This window comes from Chelonia mydas, chromosome 5 (genome assembly GCF_015237465.2).
Source record: "Chelonia mydas isolate rCheMyd1 chromosome 5, rCheMyd1.pri.v2, whole genome shotgun sequence".
Classification (NCBI taxonomy): Eukaryota; Metazoa; Chordata; order Testudines; family Cheloniidae; genus Chelonia; species Chelonia mydas.
The window spans coordinates 86,512,720-86,531,859 of NC_051245.2; the positions used below are offsets into that span (position 1 = coordinate 86,512,720).

At 37.2% G+C, this 19,140-nt stretch overlaps 1 protein-coding gene across 10 annotated transcripts in view; it reads right to left on the bottom strand.

Moving 5' to 3' along the window:
• Positions 1-19,140, bottom strand: part of ERCC6L2 (ERCC excision repair 6 like 2) — a 157,931-nt gene that overhangs the window by 8,823 nt on the left and 129,968 nt on the right. For 9 of the 10 annotated variants that reach the window (XM_043546390.1, XM_043546396.1, XM_043546391.1 and 6 more), the window contains one exon: positions 6,981-7,165. In XM_043546390.1, coding sequence (XP_043402325.1) covers positions 6,981-7,165 — 185 coding nt within the window. Of the gene's footprint in view, positions 1-3,107; positions 3,958-6,980; positions 7,166-19,140 lie in introns of those variants that run through there. The other variant, XM_043546397.1, reaches the window with a different exon arrangement.

Here is a 19,140-nt window from a genome sequence, read left to right on the forward strand (position 1 = left end):
AAAAACTCCTGCCACTGTAGCAAGTGTCCACACCACACTGCTGCAGCTATGCCACTGTAGTGCTTGTCGTATAGACTTACTTTTAGGTGCCTAAGGGCCAGATTTTTAAAGGTATTTAGACATCAAAGATTCATATACGCACCTAGTGGCATTTTCAAAAGTGCCGAGCATCCACTGAACCAAAATCACTTAAAAAAAAAATTCACTTGAAAAGTTGAAGGCATAATTTATGGCATACCACCACGTGTCACATTAAACGTGGGAGTAAAATGTTCCTGGCAGGGTCTGAACATGTACAGATGAGAGTTCTAATACTACACAGCCACTGGTTCAGATATCAAGTGCTACAATAACACACTGCTTGGTCTTCCACCCAATTCCAGAACACAGAGTAATTTAAAATCTCAAATATTAAAAAGGTCTCTGACTAAACTGGACACATGCAATACATTTTCTATAGATCTGATCCTTGGAACTAAAGCTTGAAATTAGCTCAACTCCTTTGGGTGCAGATGGTAAGCAGCCATTTTTGCAGGCTTCTGAGAGAATGCAGCTCTGGGAACAGAGAGCAAGCTCAGATATAGAGGCCCATTAGGAACTTCTCACAACTCTTAAAATGATCAGCTGCAGCTCATGGGGAACCATTAGGCTACCCAGAAATTACTGAAATGTTCCTTTAGCAATGAGTTCCTTTCAATGCAAGTGTTTTGGGTTTTAACATTCACAGTTAATTTGAGAGAGGAAGTGGGATAAAATTTTGCTGGATACTGGTAAGGGTATAAATAGTTTATGGTTTGACATCTGCCTTACTTAAATTCCTCCTCTCATGAGAGGAAAGGAGCGAGAACTAAAACTAAATTATAATTTGATAAAATATACTGTATGGTGATAAAGCAAAACACTATGTCCAATGTTTGGGCAATTCATTAACAGAGACCTAAAAGTGAAAAGTATCCTAAATTGGATATTGATTTTTACTCATTTTAAGAACAACAGAAGGAGATAAACCCATTCATCCACTCAATAATTCATACTGAAATGCTATCTGGTCTGATGGAGGGGAGCTTGGGTGAAAGATCTTACCAAATTAGAACAAAAAACATCCATGCTATTAAAAGTATGTATTGAGAATATAAGACACAATCTTTATACTGAATTTTAAGACATAAAAATTGGTGTTATAAACAAAATCTTTTTTTCAAAATTAACTTATCTCAGAACATTGTGAACCTCTAAGGCCAGCCTATGTTTGTTTTGGATACAATACTTTAAACAACTTGATTTAAATGAACCCATAAGTACCAAAGGCCATGGAAACCTAAATCATGGTAATAATGGACACATTGCAAAGAATTAATCTAATATTTATGGACTGCTGAACTCTGAGCTTTCCTGGCTTCAGTAACAACTTGGTTATTAATGTCTTGTAAACAAGAAGTAATTTTTTTTTGGTAAGGAACTTCATATTCTCACCAACACTTGTCCATACCTTCACTCACACAGTTTTACCACCTTAGACAGTGGAGGAATACAGAAACTTTAAAATCTTGTATTTACAGAAATCATAAGGAAAAGTCATGGGATTCAATCTCCTCTGCAATCTAAGTGGCTGCTGATGACCAAGTTGTGTGCATCAGAATCATTAAAATAAAAAAAATATAACTTTTCAAGACAACAAGCTATTTTGGAACGAAAGCTACATGTGAAATATTTTAAGCTAAAATATCCTGCAGTAAAGTTAAAACATGTTATGAATTCAACAGAAAACTTCAGGCGAGCAGGTATTGACATGCCTTACGTAATTTGTGAGGCACAACAAAAAGCTGGGCGCATTCTATCTAGCAAGTTATATCTGCCGTGACTTATTGTTCTTATATGCTTTTTTTATTTCTAAAACAACAGTAGGGATTCTGAAGTAGGAAACTGTTACTGATAAAACAGTTCTCCTGATGTACTATAGTGCAAAATAGCAACAAGGATTTTTCTAAGCTTATCTAGTAATCTGTCTTGCTGATACCTATGAAAGATTCACAGGCATAATTTTCTTCCTTCCATCCCTCTACTGTTAGACAATAGACAGCTCAGGCTTGAGTGGTGGGAACAGTGAAAATGGTTTGAGTGGTAGCACACACACACAAAGTAGAGAGAGTTTACATGTCCTTTCTAAGGTTTATACTTAGCCTGGTTGAACACGTAATATTTTCCACAGACAGCAACACTGCATGCTTTTCACACGCTGCTCAAACAATGTGTATCAACCCTAAACTGGAAGGACCATCTTATGAATGACAAATAGTACAGTGCCCATACCCACCATTCAGTCTTCAGCCAATCTACTGAGACTGCCCACAAAGGTGCCAATCAGAGTATTTTTGGGATGTGAATACTTGTCTCCTTTGGCACTGCAAGGAGCTCAATGGGAGCTGTGGAGCTGGTGCTCGGGCCGGGGGCAGTGCGCGGAGATTCTCCTCCCAAGGGGCTGCAGGTACTTGCCGCCGGCTGCTTCCAGGAGTGGTGCGGAGCGAGGGTGGGCAGGAAGCCTGCCGTAGCCCTGCTGCACTGCAGGCGGTGGCTGGGGCATCCAGGGCCTTTTAAACCACCCGGGCCCCTGGGCAATTGCTCCCTTTACACCCCACGTTGGCAGGCCAGAGTGTGGTTCTAGCAAAGTGCAGAACTATCAAGAATGCCATCCTTCAGAATACATACTAAAACTAAGCTCCCTTTGCCCAGTCTTTGATGGCTATTCATGTTGAAGTTAGGGGTCCTGTGGGCAATTTTAAAAGAAAAATAGCACTTAACCCTGGCTTCTCAGCCAAATTTATCTCAACAACAAAAAACATCACACAGAATAGGTTCTTATGTCCTAGATTGTGAGGGAGTCATGAATGAGCATGTGGCCACTGCATTACCTATACCTAACTCATTGGTAAGTCAGTCACTTTGGTATACCTTTAGAAAGTTGAAATCTACAGCCATTTAAAACTGAAAACAATCTTCAAGAATATGATTGTACCAGACTAGGCCTTGAGTCTCAAACATATTGCTGTTGGTTCTTTTAAACTAGACACTTTCTATAAAAAGCAGCAGGTTTGTAAAGAGGTCATCTTTTCTCCTAGTTGAGTACTAAATGCAGCCAACACTCCCGTTTTCCCTTCCCCATCCCCACAGTTGGGCCTCTTTTCAATAAAAGCGTGAGAGTTTCCAGCATTTAGTGGCAGCATCTCACACAAGTCTGTTTGCAAACAGCTACTGTTTTCCCCAAGATTATTTCCAGCCATTCTCAGCTTTGGTAGAATATTTGGTTGCAAAATTTCATATTTTCATATTTCTGTCCAAAGATATTGGCACCATTCTAAATGGAAGGTTAAAACACAGGATTCAACAAGCCCTAAGAGGCCCCTGCTCTAATTTTATATGAAATAAGACTGTTTTGCTTATTAATCGTTTCTAAATCCATTTTCAAGGCTTTTAAAAATCTGAAGATTTATTATCACTATCAAGCTGGACTACATAAGCTTGACACTTCGCTTTAACTCTTTAAAAAAATACAGAGCTTTTCCAATCTAAATAGTTTATCCAAATATTCATCTGCTCCACTTTTTCCTCTCCCCTCTCACACCCATAAAACAATCAATTTTTAGAAGTACAAAACTAATACAAAGAGATTTAGTGAAAAAAATCTGTATTAAAAATATTCCTAAAAGTTATATACAAAATGTGCAGTGTATGTAAGTGCAAAGAATCCCACGGGTAGGGTGTATTTAAAAATTCACTATAAACTTATCAAATATATTTTAAAAATGTCAATCCACTTAGGCTCATTTTCAAATTATTGGGAAAGACCTTTAAACAATTCAGACCAAGCTTCCAATTTCAGATCAGGAGGGTGTTTTTGTTTTGTTTTAACTATGATGTAGATAATCTGCTATTTAGTTTGGACAGTGAACCAGTCTGTTTCTGTTAAAAAAAAGAAATTCATAGTTAACATATTTTGAACATCTACAACAGCATCTCTGTTTTAATATTACTAGTTATATGCCTCTTGGGCAGCTATCCCAGTAGCAGCTATCCAGACTCCAACATTTACAGATGAATGCTGCATACCTTCTTCAATGGAGAAAGCAGCTTGATTACAAGTACATCCTCAAACAATTTTACTGGCTCCCCACTTATTTCAGGATCCAATCTGATATTGACCTCCTTGTTTCTAAAATGCACTTGCTTCAGCTGATTTCATAAATTCTCTCTCTCAACTCCTTGCTTAGTTAGCAATGGCCTATACCTTTCTATTTCTGCATGCTCTTTGACCATTGTTACTATGAGAACTTTCTCCTTTGCAGTTCTTGACATCTGCTACAATGTTTCTCTTTCTCTGCATGATTATAATTTAAATGTTGCTAATTAGTATTAAATAGTGAGGAGGGACAGGGTGGAGTGGAGTGGGGGATGGACTGGAGGAGGGGTGGGGGAGAGAGAGAATGAACTAGAATGAGTCTTTTTCCAAACTGGGGGTTTGCAGGGGGAGAGCGATGTGGGAGGGTGGGGAAGCAGCAGCACAGAAAAATACCCTGTTTTGGAAAACTTGAATCTGTGTTTAAGAAAAACCCAACTTTTTAGTCCTTGTACCCTTCAGCTGAAAGAGACTAGATCTGGATAATACCAGTAGCCAGTCTCCAATCCACGCTATAAAATCTCATTTTATACAATTTAATAAATTAAGCTGCAGTATTGCACAGTGCACATACCATGAATCCTGCTAGGATGACATCTGCACAGATATGTAATGCATGACATGTTGATTCAACATGTTGAAATGGTTTGTGGGTGGTTCCATTTGAGCTCAGCCTCAAGACTGCTGGCTGTAAATTCCCATTTAAGTTTCAACAAGAATTGGAATATCAGATTTGTTTAAGAATCCAAAATTATGATTTTCAACAAGTCATTTATTTTATACATCCTGACTGGCAGTGAAATATCAGACTACTGTCAGGGTACATTTTCAAATTAGCAGGAAAAGAGAAATTCAAAGCCTTACCCCCTCAAGGAGAAGACTACACCTTCCTTCCCTCCCACACACTGGCACTTGCTGTTAAACACATTATAGATTCATCACTTGCCAAAATTCCATTTGTAAAATAAACACTGTTCAGATTTAAATTAAAAATTAAAAAAGAACTTCCTGTAGATGATAAAAAATCCTGAATGTATTTTCCCTTAAGTATGTTTTCAGAGCCAAGTCATAAACTACACCTGACAGACAGCAAATCACAACACCTTGCACATTCTTGAATGGTTTTAAATATTCACTTCCCTAGAACAGGTAATATGCATTTTCCAAAAATCAGAACATCAATCTCTTGTCAACACGACTGTTTGTTCCATAATGAATTTTTTTTAAAGAACTGTTTACCGTAGAGTTATAGTCCTAGTTAATAAGTAAAACCCTTAAACAGTTCATCTCTATTCTGGAAAAAGTGAAATTTAGGCTTTTCAGAGTTAAAGGACTGGTAAAACAATCATTTCAAAACAATTTTTGCTAGTAAAGACCATCTTTTCACATATCAACAAGTTACTACCCTCTTTCTGTCAATTTAAAAGCAGAGGCAAACCGTGTGTACTTTAAGTAAACAACTTGTATAAAATCTACGACCTAAGATTTCAAACCACTTCACAAATTCTGGATGCACTGCGAGTGTTTCCACAGGTAAGGAAGAGGAGAGCTTTGCACTTAAAGCAGGGATTCAGCTTTTTTGTAATGTATGAAGAATATATTGCATCCTCCTGAAGCACTTAGCCTGAGTTAAAAACTTCAAAGAAATCTAAATGCGTAGAAGTGCCCAAACAATCTTAACTCTACCTAGTAGTGACAGCATTAAAAATATGAAAAAAACCAAATACATTTTAAAAGTCAGTTTCTTCTAATCTGAGATACCAAGCACAAAATATGTATCAATCATAATTGCATAGCTGTTGCTTTCCCACTCTTTAACAGTGTTTGGATTACTTTTAAATTTAACCTTAACTCTTAATTTCATGGATTTATAATGCTTGTTTTGAGATTAATTACATCCAGGTATTTTTTTTAAATTTTAAATTTCCTGATAAGCACTTTCATCCTCAACTCACATTAATAGTTTTTATCTGAGAATATTCACTGAATCTCAGCACCTTTGTGAGAAAGGTAGGAGGGTATTGATCTGCTTTTTTCAGATTAAGGAAAATAATACAGTTGTGTATGGCAGACGCACTTGAGGGGCCACATCTGCAATCCTTAGTCAGAACACTCAGCAATTTAAATTTAAAAGTTTTGCCTAACAACTGGACCCATAAAAAACAAGATTCTAATTGGACGTACTGCACAGTCTCTAAACCAGTGGTTCTCAGCCTATTTACCACGGTGGGCCACCTATGCTGCTCACTACTTGTTATGTGGGCCACATCCACACAATATATATAATACCTGTATGGCCCTGAGGATGTCACATGGGCTGCAACTGTGTGCTGATTGGGCTTGGCTGCAGATTGAGAACCACTGCTCTAAACCAAAGCAAAATGGACCAAAATCCTTTCCGGGTGTAAATCTATTGACTTTACACAGTTACACTGGAATTATTTTGGCCCTCTAAATACAGTTGGAAGTCCTCAAATTACCTCAATTTGAAAATTATCAAAATTGTCAACTTTCACAATATTAATTGAAAACACAAAAACAACATGTGTGCCATTTTAAATAATTCATGTCTATATTTTAATTCAGCCAGTATGGCAAAAGTGTGCTGTATAAGCTACAGTATAAAGGCAAAGTTTCTAATTACTTCTGCTCTTGTAACAGAAAGTTATCAATAACCCAGCCCTGCCTTTTGCCCACCCATGTCTGACTAAAGTTTATTTGACAAAATGAAAAAAATTACACAACTTCCTAAAGTAAAGTTCTCTGTAATCTCTACTTCTTCCTCATCGTCCCACCTTACGAGTCTCACCTGCGAATGCTTTTGGGTGTCTCTCCAATCAAGAAGGTAGTTGGACCTACTCTGTGTACCTTTTTCTTCTTCTGGATTGCAGGATGTGCAATACAAAGGTGAGACTGCTTACTGTTGTCACTTATTTGCTGTTCTCTCTTAATATTCTTTTTTGCTGATATGGCTTCTTGGGTTTCCTTCTCTCTCTAACAAAAAGAGAAACAGAAAACATTATTTGTCCATATTTCATAGAAGAGGTTTTTTTTTAAATATGTAGCAGTTCTGTTCTGATCACTCTAATTTCACAATTAGCCATGGTCTAGCAGTTAGTATGCTAGCCTGGGACTCAGGAGACCCAACATCAATTCCCTGATGTGTCACAAACTTCCTGTGTGACTTTGAGCAAGTCACTGTATCTCAGTTCCCCACCTGTAAAACTGGGATAATAGCACTTCCCTACCTCACAAGAGTGTAGTGAGGATAAATACACTTTATCTTTCACTAAATGCTAGTACAATGCCTGGCACAATGGGGCCCCAATCTCAGTTGGAACCTGCATCAGAATACAAAGAACCTATTCACACATTAAAATTATTGTATTGACTCAAATACATCCTCATTTCTGTCTTGCTTCATTTCGCAAGATTACATGGGCCATCTGAATTTCCACTTAGTTTCTGTTTATTAATGTTTTTGTTACATGTATACTTGCCCTGTGCAGAATTTTCAGTTACTTAATACCCAAGTTTGATTTTCAATCTATGATATTTTCCTCAATCAATTTTTATTTGATGCGTGCCCATTTCCTAACTTCCATGGGACTGTTTACAGTGTTCTTAGACCCTAGGATCTCACATCTGTTCTCATTATATTACTTTGGCAAAATACAGACCCAATTTGCATGGACGGGGAGGCTTTGACAATGAAGATAAACAAATTAAGAGACCAAAGATTTAAACTTTTACTTTGGCAAGGTAAGTGCACAACTCCAATCATCATCAATGCTGCAGTGAACTCTTACATAGACTACCAAAACTGAAGTCAAGGCTCTAACTATGTTAAAAAAACAAGGTCTTCAGTTCTCAAAAGGAATTGTATAATATTACTCAGCAAACAGACAAATTATAAACAACATCTAATAAATTACAAATATTTTTAAAATCTTACTCTGTGTATATTTTAAAATATTTACATATTGTATAATTATTGTTTGAATACATATGGCTATAGAATTTTAATTTAAAATTTGTAATACATTTTAATAGAAAGCCTAAAGGTTAGCTTCAAAATAAATTATTTTGATGGGTCAGATATTTAAATGCAAAATATTTACAGTAGAAAGAATGCTCTCAGAAAATGTCTAGTATTCATCTTTCTTCCTCAGGGAATCAGGAGTTATATTAAAATTATATAATTTAAAATAATGCAAACAAACATAGCTGGTGTACAGTACTAGTCTAGTCATGTCAATGTCTTCCTTAAAAGTATTTTATAACTCCCTAATTTTTCATCCATTTATTTCCTTTCATTAGAGAACATGGAATAGATGAGGCAGCAATGCTTTGGTTTACACATCTGTTCAAACACAAAAGATTAAAAATCTCTCTCTTTGGGAAAAAGCCAAATCCTGTAAACACACTAAAAGTCATAAACTTGCTAGTCTTTGCAAAGACCCAGAATTACTGTAAAAACATACTGCTTACTGTAAATAAACTCTCACAAATGGCATCTGTAATTCTAAAAGGACAAAAACTTTTAAGTGTGTTTACAAAAGTTTGTGAAACTCTTATCCTGCCCAAATTAACTGGTCACGGTTTCTGCATGGAGGTAAAAAAAGTTACTGTAAACACCGTTTCCCAAGAGCTAATGCTAGTGGAAGCCTAAAGCAACTATGAATTACATTTGAATGTCTTAATTCAGTCTTCTGGACAAAAGCCAACTGGTGAAATGGACCCACCACCAACTTATGTTGATGCAGAACTACTGGCATTATTTGAATTTATGAAAATGTTCATGATTTTATTAAATTCAAACCCAAGTCTAAACCCGAATAACACTTTTCAAAAATGACAAACATGAACTTTTAGGCAAGAACAGAGGGTTATAGTGTAGCTTTTCTTAAGAAATCTTCAAACTCTCTCAGGGCCTTATCCAAAGACCATGGACTTCAATTATAGCTGAGATAAGGCCTAAATGCAGCAGTATGTTTTGCACGTAGGTAAGTGAAAATATTTCATGAATCATTTGACATAATTTGAAAAATTCTTTTGTTGTTTGTTTACTTTCAAATATCAATTTTTCATATTGTAATTACTGTTAAAATAGTCAAAAACTTCACAGGAACATTTTGGCTGCTCCTTTCTTCTTTTGTTTGTGCTTTGAATTGGATTTCTATGTATTACTCTCATCAAGCCTACTCTCATTTCCTCCTTTTTCACTCTCACATTGCTGATGTTCTTTCCAGTCCCCTCTCTTAATGGCTGTTTGGCTCCTTCTCTTACCCTCTGCTTCAAGCCTATTTCATGCCAGCAACTTCCTTTCAACAGCTGCCCTCTTCTTGTTCCTCAAGGGCCTTTCCGCTCCACCTTCAAACCCACATCATTTGTTATAAGTCCTTCTAGGCCAAATTCCATGCTGACATTACACCATTGGCCTCTTTCATTTGCATTATCTCATATATTGTATATATCTGAATTACACACCATTCCTGCAAAGACTGATTGAACTGCATGGGACTTGATACAATCATATCCTTTTATAGGATTGGACTTTCAGATTGCAAACTCCTTGGTACAGAGACCATCATGTTTGTAAAATGCCATGCTCACTTACAATACTCTATAGAATATTCTGACTTTGGAATAAGACATGTCTAAAAAACAGAAAAAAAAAAAAATCAGTGAGATGACCGAAAAATGCTACCACGGCTAAAACAGAATAAAAGAGGCAGTTAGAGACAAAAAGACATCAATTTAAAAACTGGAAGTCAAATCATAGTGAGGAAAACAGAAAGGAGCATAAACTCTGGCAAGACAAGTGTCAAAGTATAATTAGGCAGGCCAAAACATTTGAAGAGCAAGTAGCAAAATAAAAAACTAAGTAATTTTTTCGAAGCAGGAAGCCTGACAAATGATCTGCGGAGCCACTGGATGATCAAGGTGCTAAAGGAGCACTTATGGAAGACAAGGCTGTTGCAGAGAAGCAAAATGAATTTGTTGCATCTGTCTTCACTGCAGGGGATAAGAAGGAGATTCCCACACCTAAGCCATTCTTTTTAGAAGATGCATCCGAGGAACTGTCCCAGAATGAGGTGTCAATTGAAGAAGTTTTGGAACAAATTTATAAATTAAACAGTAATAAGTCACCAGGACCAGATGTTCTGAAGGAACTTAAATATGAAATTACAGAACTACTAACTGTGGCATGTAATCTATCACTTAAATCAGCCTCTGTACCAGCTGACTGGAGGATAGCTAATGCAATGATCATTTTAAAAAAAGGTTCCAGAGGCAAGCCTGTCAATTACAGGCCAGTATCAAGGAAATTGGTTGAAACTATAATAAAGAACAGAATGACCAGATACCTAGATGAATACAAGATGTGGGGGAAGAGTCAACATGGCTTTTGTAAAGGGAAATCATTCTTCACCAAATCTACTAGAATTCTTTGAGAGGGTCAACAAGCAAGTGGACCAAGGTGATCCAGTTGATATAGTGTACTTGGACTTTCAGAAAACCTTTGACAAGATCCCTCACCAAAGGCTCTTATAAGCAAAGTAAGCAGTCATGGGATAAAGAGGTTATATAATAAGAGGGAAGGTCCTCACATGGATCAGTAACTGGTTAAAAGATAGGAAACAAAAGGTAGAAATAAACAGTCAGTTTTCACACTGGAGAGAGGTAAATAGTGTCATCCCCTAAGGATCTGTACTGGGACTAGTGCTGTTCAACATATTCATAAATGATCTGGAAAAGGGGGTGGCAAAGTTTGCACACGACACAAAATTATTCAAGACAGTTAAGCCCAAAGCTGACTGAGAAGAATTATAAAGGGATCTCACAAAAATGGGCCACAAAATAGCAGATGAAATTCAATGATATGATAAATGCAAAATAACGCACATTGGAAAACATCATCCCATAGATACAAAATGATGGGGTCTAAATTAGCTGTCACCACTCAAGAATGAGATCTTGGAGTCATCGTGGACAGTTCTCTGAAGATATCTGCTCAATGTTCACCAGAAGTCAAAAAAACCTAATAATGTTAGGAACCATTAGGAAAAAGTGACAGATGCTAAGACAGAAAATATCATAATGCCATATAGAAGTCCATGGTTCACCCACATCTTGAATATTGCATGCAATTCTATTCGCCCCATCTCAAAAGCAGAGAGATTGGAATTGAAAAAGTACAGAGAAAGGCAACAAAAATGCATATGGAAGTTTCCATATGAGGAGAGATTAAAAAGACTGAGACAGTTCAGCTTGGAAAAGAGACAAAAAAGGAGGGATATGATAGAGGTCTATAAAATCATGAATGGTGTGGAGAAAGTGAACAGGGAAATGTTATTTATTTCACTTAACAGAAGAATCATGGGTCACCCAGTGAAATTAATAAGCAGCAGGTTTAAAACGAACATGAGGAAGTACTTCTCCAAACAATGCACAGTCGAGCTGTGGAACTTATTGCCAGGGGATGTTGTGAAGGACAAAAGTATAACGGGGTTCAAAAAAGGATTACATAAGTTCCTATTAGCTAAAATAGTCAGGGATGCAACTCCATGCTCTGGGTGTCCCCTAAAACCTCTGACTGCTAGAAGCTAGGAGTGGATGACAGGGGATGGATCACTTGATAAATTGCCTTGTTCTGTTCACTCCCCCTGAAGCATATGGCACCGGCCACTGTCAGTAGACAGGATACTGGGCTAGATGGACCACTAGTTTGTTCCAGTACGGCCATTCTTATGTAAGCCCATAGGAGAAAAATCTTTTAAATGGGCTAGCAAATTCTTATCTAGGCAAGCATATTTTATATCACTATATTAAAACCTTATAAAAACCAGTAGAACCATACCAATTCACATTAGTAAATGGGAGACACATTATGCATTACTTAATTCTGTGACCAAGTGAAGAAATGAACAAAACAATAAAAAAGGCAGAATCCTGTATCACAAGTCATATTTTGTGCATGTAGTTTAGTTCTGATTTTTTTAATACTACTGTATAATAAAACTAGTAAATATGCTGCTGGATATTTTGAAAGAGTAACAAAACTTTAGTGATAAGTCCTCACTTCCCAATCTTTTAGATCTTTGCTGAAAAGTGGGAAGACTACTGCTGACTTGTGCATGTGAATTTTGGGTAGTGTGGTGTAATGAAATGTGAAGTAGCATTCTATTGCATTAAACCAGAGAACCAGAAGCAAGAGTTAATAAGTATCTACAAACTTTCAAATGTTTTGCCATACTCAGCCTGGGTTCTTTTCCCCAGGATTAGGATTCCAGACAACACCTGGATATGAAGTAATGTGTTCAACCATTTTTTCCCAATTTATTTGAAAGAAAATGCATATGCTTAAAAATTCCAAATACATGATGATGTGCAAAATATTTTGAAACACATCTGAAGACAGAATGTGGAAACCCATGAGGATTTTGGTCAATCAATACACTATCATTCAGAGATATGATACTTCTATGTTAAAAAGTTTTCCTATGTACAGTTTACCACATTTTCTAATTAGTCTGCTTAAATGTATTTACTTTGTCTTTTGCTCTCAATCCAATACATACTTTTGAAAAAGAAAGCAACCAGCAGAATGGCAAATTGACACTCTTCTGATGAGGTCAATCAGTTCGGTGTTGCTGCAACATGTATTTGCAGGGCATGTAACTACATTACCAACCAAAAGGTTAAAGCTTCCCTTAAATAACTGATCATAGGCTTATTTGTCCTCCAACAAATTAATTGCACCTGTGCTAAATTATTTGAAACCCTCTCTTTTTTTATTACACTTCTCACATTTTCCTTCCTCTCAAACCAATATATTAGGGGATAGGTCCAGTGCCATGGCAAAGTAATGTTGCCTCTGTAGCACCGAAAGCAAGAAATTATTTACTTGCAATTGACTAGATTCAGTCTAGTCCATCACAGTTGTCCACGCTCTGTCAGAGGAAAATCTGCCAAATGTAATCTAAATTGAATCACTAAAGATTGACAATATATTTTCAAACAAAACCCTACAGAGTAAAGTCCAGTGTCAGAGATGAAAGCCCTTTATCTACCAATTCAAGTATCAGCCAATATTTTTGCATCCTATAAAGTTAACTTGACGAAATAAACCTTAAGGAACTGGAAAGTATCAGCCATGTGCTGAAAAAATGTGAGGGTTAAGGATAAGAAACTGAGTTTAGACAGACATCTCAAACTGAGAGCTGCTGTATGCACAATTAAATGCGATTGTGAGGCCCCAGTTAAATGTGGGGAAAGGTGCATATGGCAACTCAGTCATTCCTCCCTTCTCACCTTCCTCTTGTTTCACTATCTCTTCCATGACTGTGCAACAGTACCTGCTGTAAAGAGACTTCCCTGTGCTGCACCAGCAAAGAAAGACTGGGGAAGGTCAGGGAGAATTATTTTAAGTGCTCTACAACCTTTAGACTATGTCATTGATTAAAAATACTTCCTGAGAAAGCAGTTATTTTGACCTCTTCATATTCCACTTCTTCTGCACAGAGTATTCAAAACATAACATACATCAATTTTCCAAAGACCAAAACCTTGCTTATAAGTTTGAGAAGAAGACACATACATAGAAAATGAAGAATGAATAGAGAAAATTGTCTTTTGCAATAGGAAGATATAAGTGGATGTGTGTATGTGTTTTGAAAACTGTCAAAGGTCCAGCAAAAACGGCAACATCTGCATATTTCAAGTCCCACAGCCCTCACTCAATCCTTACGTTCACATGTATTTTCAGAAGGGAAGGGACAAATGTAAGAATGAGTGAAACTGGGGCATTAAATACAAAGATACAAAGGGGGTGACTTCATAGTCATTGCTTCCAGCTTGACATTCTATCTTCAATCCTCAACCAAACAGACATATTTTAGCAATGTGTGATAATCTAAATACCAAAGTCAATTTTAAAATATATAACAGGCCTATAGTAAACAATTATTTTCTGCGATCATATCCATGTTCTCTTTTGAAGGCATACAACTTTCATATACTTGCTTCCTGCAAGGGGCACGCTATTGTACACCAAGCAGGGCTGGCCCTACATCTTATGGAACCTCAGGCAAATAAGTGTGGGGCCAATTCAGCTCCCTCCTCACCTATGACTGAGTCAATCTGGCTGCAAAATGAATTGCTGCTATAGATTGCTAGTGCTGGAGTCAGAACAGACTACAAATGGGGGCATCAGGGATGGTACTCTACATGAACATGTGCTGTAGGGCCACATTAAGCTAAATGGGTGATTGTGCAATCGGAATTATTTCTAGATAGTTCCGAACCCTGTGGCAATTCCTCATTTCTCTAGGCTGCTTCAATGACAATGAATATCCTTCAAAAACGTGGGACTTCACGTTAAAGTACTTCAGCATAAATATACTATGTCTGAGGCTCTTTCTCTCTCTAAACACCTAAACGATCACCCTGCAGCAGTTTTCTTGCAACATACAGGCTTCCAGCCATCATTTCCACTGTGCTTTTTTCCCCCTTCATAGCCAGAGCAGTGTTATCTAGTTTCTTCCTTAAAGGATACATGAAATCACTGCCCCCAGATACGCAGGATGCATATCTTGTACAGTTTCATTATCTAATTATTTTCATTTCTAAAAACAAACAAAACTGTAACTATTCAAACTTCTAGGTGCACTGCCATCAGTCATACAAAATTATGAAATATAGTAGAGAAATCCAGTCGGACTGTCTCTTAACATCTACTCACAATAAAACAACAAGCAAATACCCATTCTGCCTCATGCCTAACCCCAATCCCTTCAAAAACTGACAGAACAGATGGAGCCTGCACCATGTCCTGAAGGTCCACAGACTTTGGACCACTGAATTTTCCAATGGGACTCATTCACAGTCCCAAATAGTCTGTTTACTTCCTTTTTTTCCTCTCCTTAAAAATTTCCTCTGCTTTTCTTTCCAATGGCTTTTCTCACATTACATATGAGTTGTTGCCACCTTTCATTATACTTTTTAAGAAACTTTCTTATCCACAGTTTTCACTGTATCTGGATATGTTTTCTGTATTTGCTAGAACATATGAAATCTGCAACTTTAGATTACTCTTGTTCACTTCATTTTTGGTTTCTTCTACCACCCACTTCCAGACAGATAAGCATGAAGAAAGGCTTTCTCTCTAAGAAACTCCACTACTCTGCAAGCAAGAAGCTGCTCAAAGAATAATGTAGTCAGCATCACTTTTTCTTATGGATCATATGTATTATCTAGTCCCTCTTCAACAAGATACCCATACAGCCAAGATCACAATATAGGTAGCTTCACCAAGAACCATGGAACAGCTACTGTTATACCATAATACACTTGCCTCACATCTGGTAGTCTGAAAGCAGAATTGTTCTTTTATCTACAGTTCATCAAATATGAAGATAATACTGTAATTACAAGTGTTAGTGTCTATCTAATCTAAGGTGTCTGTCACCACAATATTCAAGATACAAACGGTAAGGATTATGTTTAAAATGACTCCTGAAGTTATCATTGTCTTTAAGTAAGGGGGACTAAAATTACATGTTAAAAAAAAAGCTGCTAAAATTGTTTTCATCTGTTGTACTTGTAATACAGAATATTAGGAAGGTTCTTAATGTAATTACAAACCCCAATATTCGATTCCTCAACTTAATTTCTTCCAAAAGGAAACCAACTCCCTGCAATTTCACATCTATTATCAGACCTAATTCTGTGATAGACTTTTTGAAGTCAGTTAGAGCACTTGCTCACTAGTGTGAGCAAGGGGTTCTGAGTCTGTCCCCATATAATTAATATTTCATAATACCACAGAGTTCAATCAGCGGAATTCTTTTAATAGAAGTATATTCTTCACACTATGAAGAAGCCAACAGAACTCTAAATTACAATGTACTGAGGGACTAAATTACTTCCAAGACTTCCTTAAAGATTTAATGATAAAAAATAATAATAAAAAAAACCCAACAACAGTAAGGACCAGACCCCGGCCTTATTTCAGTCCCTCTGTGGTGCAAAGCAGTCAGAAAGCTGCCCTTACTGAGCTGATAAGGATTCCTTAGATGTCAAAGAGCTAGTATAACCAGCTTTGTGTCACCACCATTTGCCCCACACTGTAGAAGACATTTCAGGAAAATGGCTGAGGGTATGGATGGGGCTGGAATGCTTTGTTGCTCAAGTGATCCCCCAGCTAGTGTAACAGCCCCTTGGGAGCAATTATCAAATGGCACATATTGCAGCATCGCTGAGGCTATTCTAACTTTTGCTGGAACTTGAGCCAGCCTCTAGTTGCTGCAGGGACCAGTGAGGCACAAAGGTGATAAACTGTCACCTTTGCCCCCTTCTAACTGAGTGGGGAGATAGTGAGTGATGAAGAAATTTTGGTTGTTAACTGAGACATTCATATTTTTAACTCTTTGTTTGGGAACCGCGCTGAGAAAAACCAATGAAAGCAAGTGGCTCTCTGTGAAGGGACTGTGTTTGATTCCATGTCCCATAATATTAGCCCCAGTTCCTTTTTATATGGCTATGGTCCAGATATCAACAGATTCTGCCAACATCCAAGACAGGCATCACAATATCAGTCTATATACAGCCATACTCTCCATTTACACTAGACTAGTTTATACAGGGGCCAGCATTCCACTACTTTGTATTTTCATCAGTTAAAAAAATCACTACTCCTCAATTAGACTTACCTGTAACTGTCCAACAAGAATGCTCCCATCAACTACAGAGATGAAACATTCTTTAGTCCGGACAGGAACAGCCCAAACTAGTCCAGATGAGGCAGAAGTCCTCAGAGCAATACACAGCTTTTCTACTTCCTCGCCTTCCATGCAACACTCAACGCTCTGCCTTTCTGACATGTTCAACTTCAGATCAGCCATAGATTGAGACACCATTCCTGAAGTTGTGATCTCAAGCTTGGAACTGGGAAGTGCTGATAATAGGGTACCAGGTCAACCAAGGACAGATGTCTCTCTGCTCTGCACAATTTTCACTGCCTCTTCTCCAGTCAGATGGAGAGAACATATTTTCAGGGGCAGCAGCAATTTCTTTCCCCTGTTTAGCTGGTTAACAGGATTAATTCATTCAAGTGACATATCGCCTTAGTACATCAGAAAACCTAACCACAAATCAATCATCATAATCATTGTTGTTGTTGAAAAAGGGGAAGAACCACTAGCTTGTCTCAGAACTCAAGACCAGTTGGTAATTGCTTATTCTATTAGAAGCCAGAAGACCTCAAAACAACATTTCCTGATTATTGCAGATAGCCCAGAACAACATCTGCCCAACAGCTATAAGCTTTACAAAATTGTGTGTATAGGACATTAAAAACTATACTGAAAGGGTTAATTCCATAATACGTTGAAATAGTAACCTTAACGAAACAACATTACAGGTCAATCATTTGGGAACAATTATTTTAAAGCAGAATAGCCTTCCCTATCCTGAAAGAGCAGGATAATGGAATGTTATCTCCCCAATGTCTACTCACTGTAAACAACTTATCTTTCCTGGATGAATGAAAAAGCTGTATAAACATACTGCAATCAAATCTACTACAGCTGATGGAAATCCTTTGTTTAAGCAATCTAAAAAATGCCAATATACTACAAATACGATAAAGAGGAGTTCTTAATAACACAACTTTTGTATTTACCGTATTCTGAGCAGCACATAAACCTGCATTGGGTATACAAAGGGCACATTTTTTTCTAGACTGACAGCATGCTTAGTTCTCTCATTTACACCACACTGCAATAACATAAAGAGGGGTTTACCATTAATCCAGGTTTTACTACAAAGCATCCAGTTATTTCTCTGTCAAACACTGGCAAGAGTGCCAAGTGTCTGTCATCCAATTCAGGGGATTAAGTCTTCTTTTATAGTGTGATACTTGTACCAATTTATAAAAATACAGATATAGTTTCTTAGAGCTGGTCACACTCTATATTTTGGCCAGGATTCACGCCGCAGAGGTTGAATATGACAGCTGGCAGGAAGTTGAGGGGAGAATACATCCTCCCCCTTTTCAGTCACCACATTTCAGTTGCCATAGTAATTAATCCTCAATTGAATGGCTGTCTTTGTACATTTCTTTTCAGTAAAACTTTAAGTAAACTTAAGTTGAAAACATGCAGTTGACTGGAAGAAAAAAAAAAAAACAAAAAAACCCCCCACAACCCCAAAGCTCCATATAACCCACAGGTACAGTACAAGTTTTGTGACTAAAGCATTTCCATTTATTGAGAGCAAATTAGCTCTAATGTAGGATATTATCAGTTTTTCAAAATACTTAAATATGCCGTGCCCCTGTTTTTATAATTGTTTTGTGAAGTAAATTTTCCCCCTTCTTCAAATTCTTCTTCCCCCGCTTAAAAAAAAAATCCCTTCAGAAAAATAAAAGTAAAAATCAGCTTTAAAAGAGCTAAAGAAAGGCCATCCCAGACCCCTCTACTTTTGAATTTTCATGTAGACTGTTTTTGCCAATTAACACTGAAATTAATTAGGGAATTAATTATGGAATCCAGACATTCAATTCAGAATAGACTGGAAACAGTAGAAGAGGACATTTCATCTTGGCTCTGGGAGGCTTTTATTTCTTTTATGTTTAACTAAAAAAAAAAAAAGTTCACTAATAAGAGTCCAAAAAAGCAAAAGAATATTAAGGGAAATAAATCAAACATCCACCACTGAAAATCTGCTAGGCTGCTACAGTCTTTAGTCACCCTGTGCATAAGAGGAATGGAAATGCAAACTGTGCAAATATTTAGTGGGCATGTCAGCTCTGAAGAAATATGTGAACACCTATATTTTCTCCCTACTGTTTACCTCACTCCTGGAGGAATGTGTAAAAGCTTGGTTTTGTTATTTGCATAGCTGTCATGACTTTTGGTCCTTGTCTTTAGTAAGGCTGAAATCAGTGAGGCAAGGACTGACCT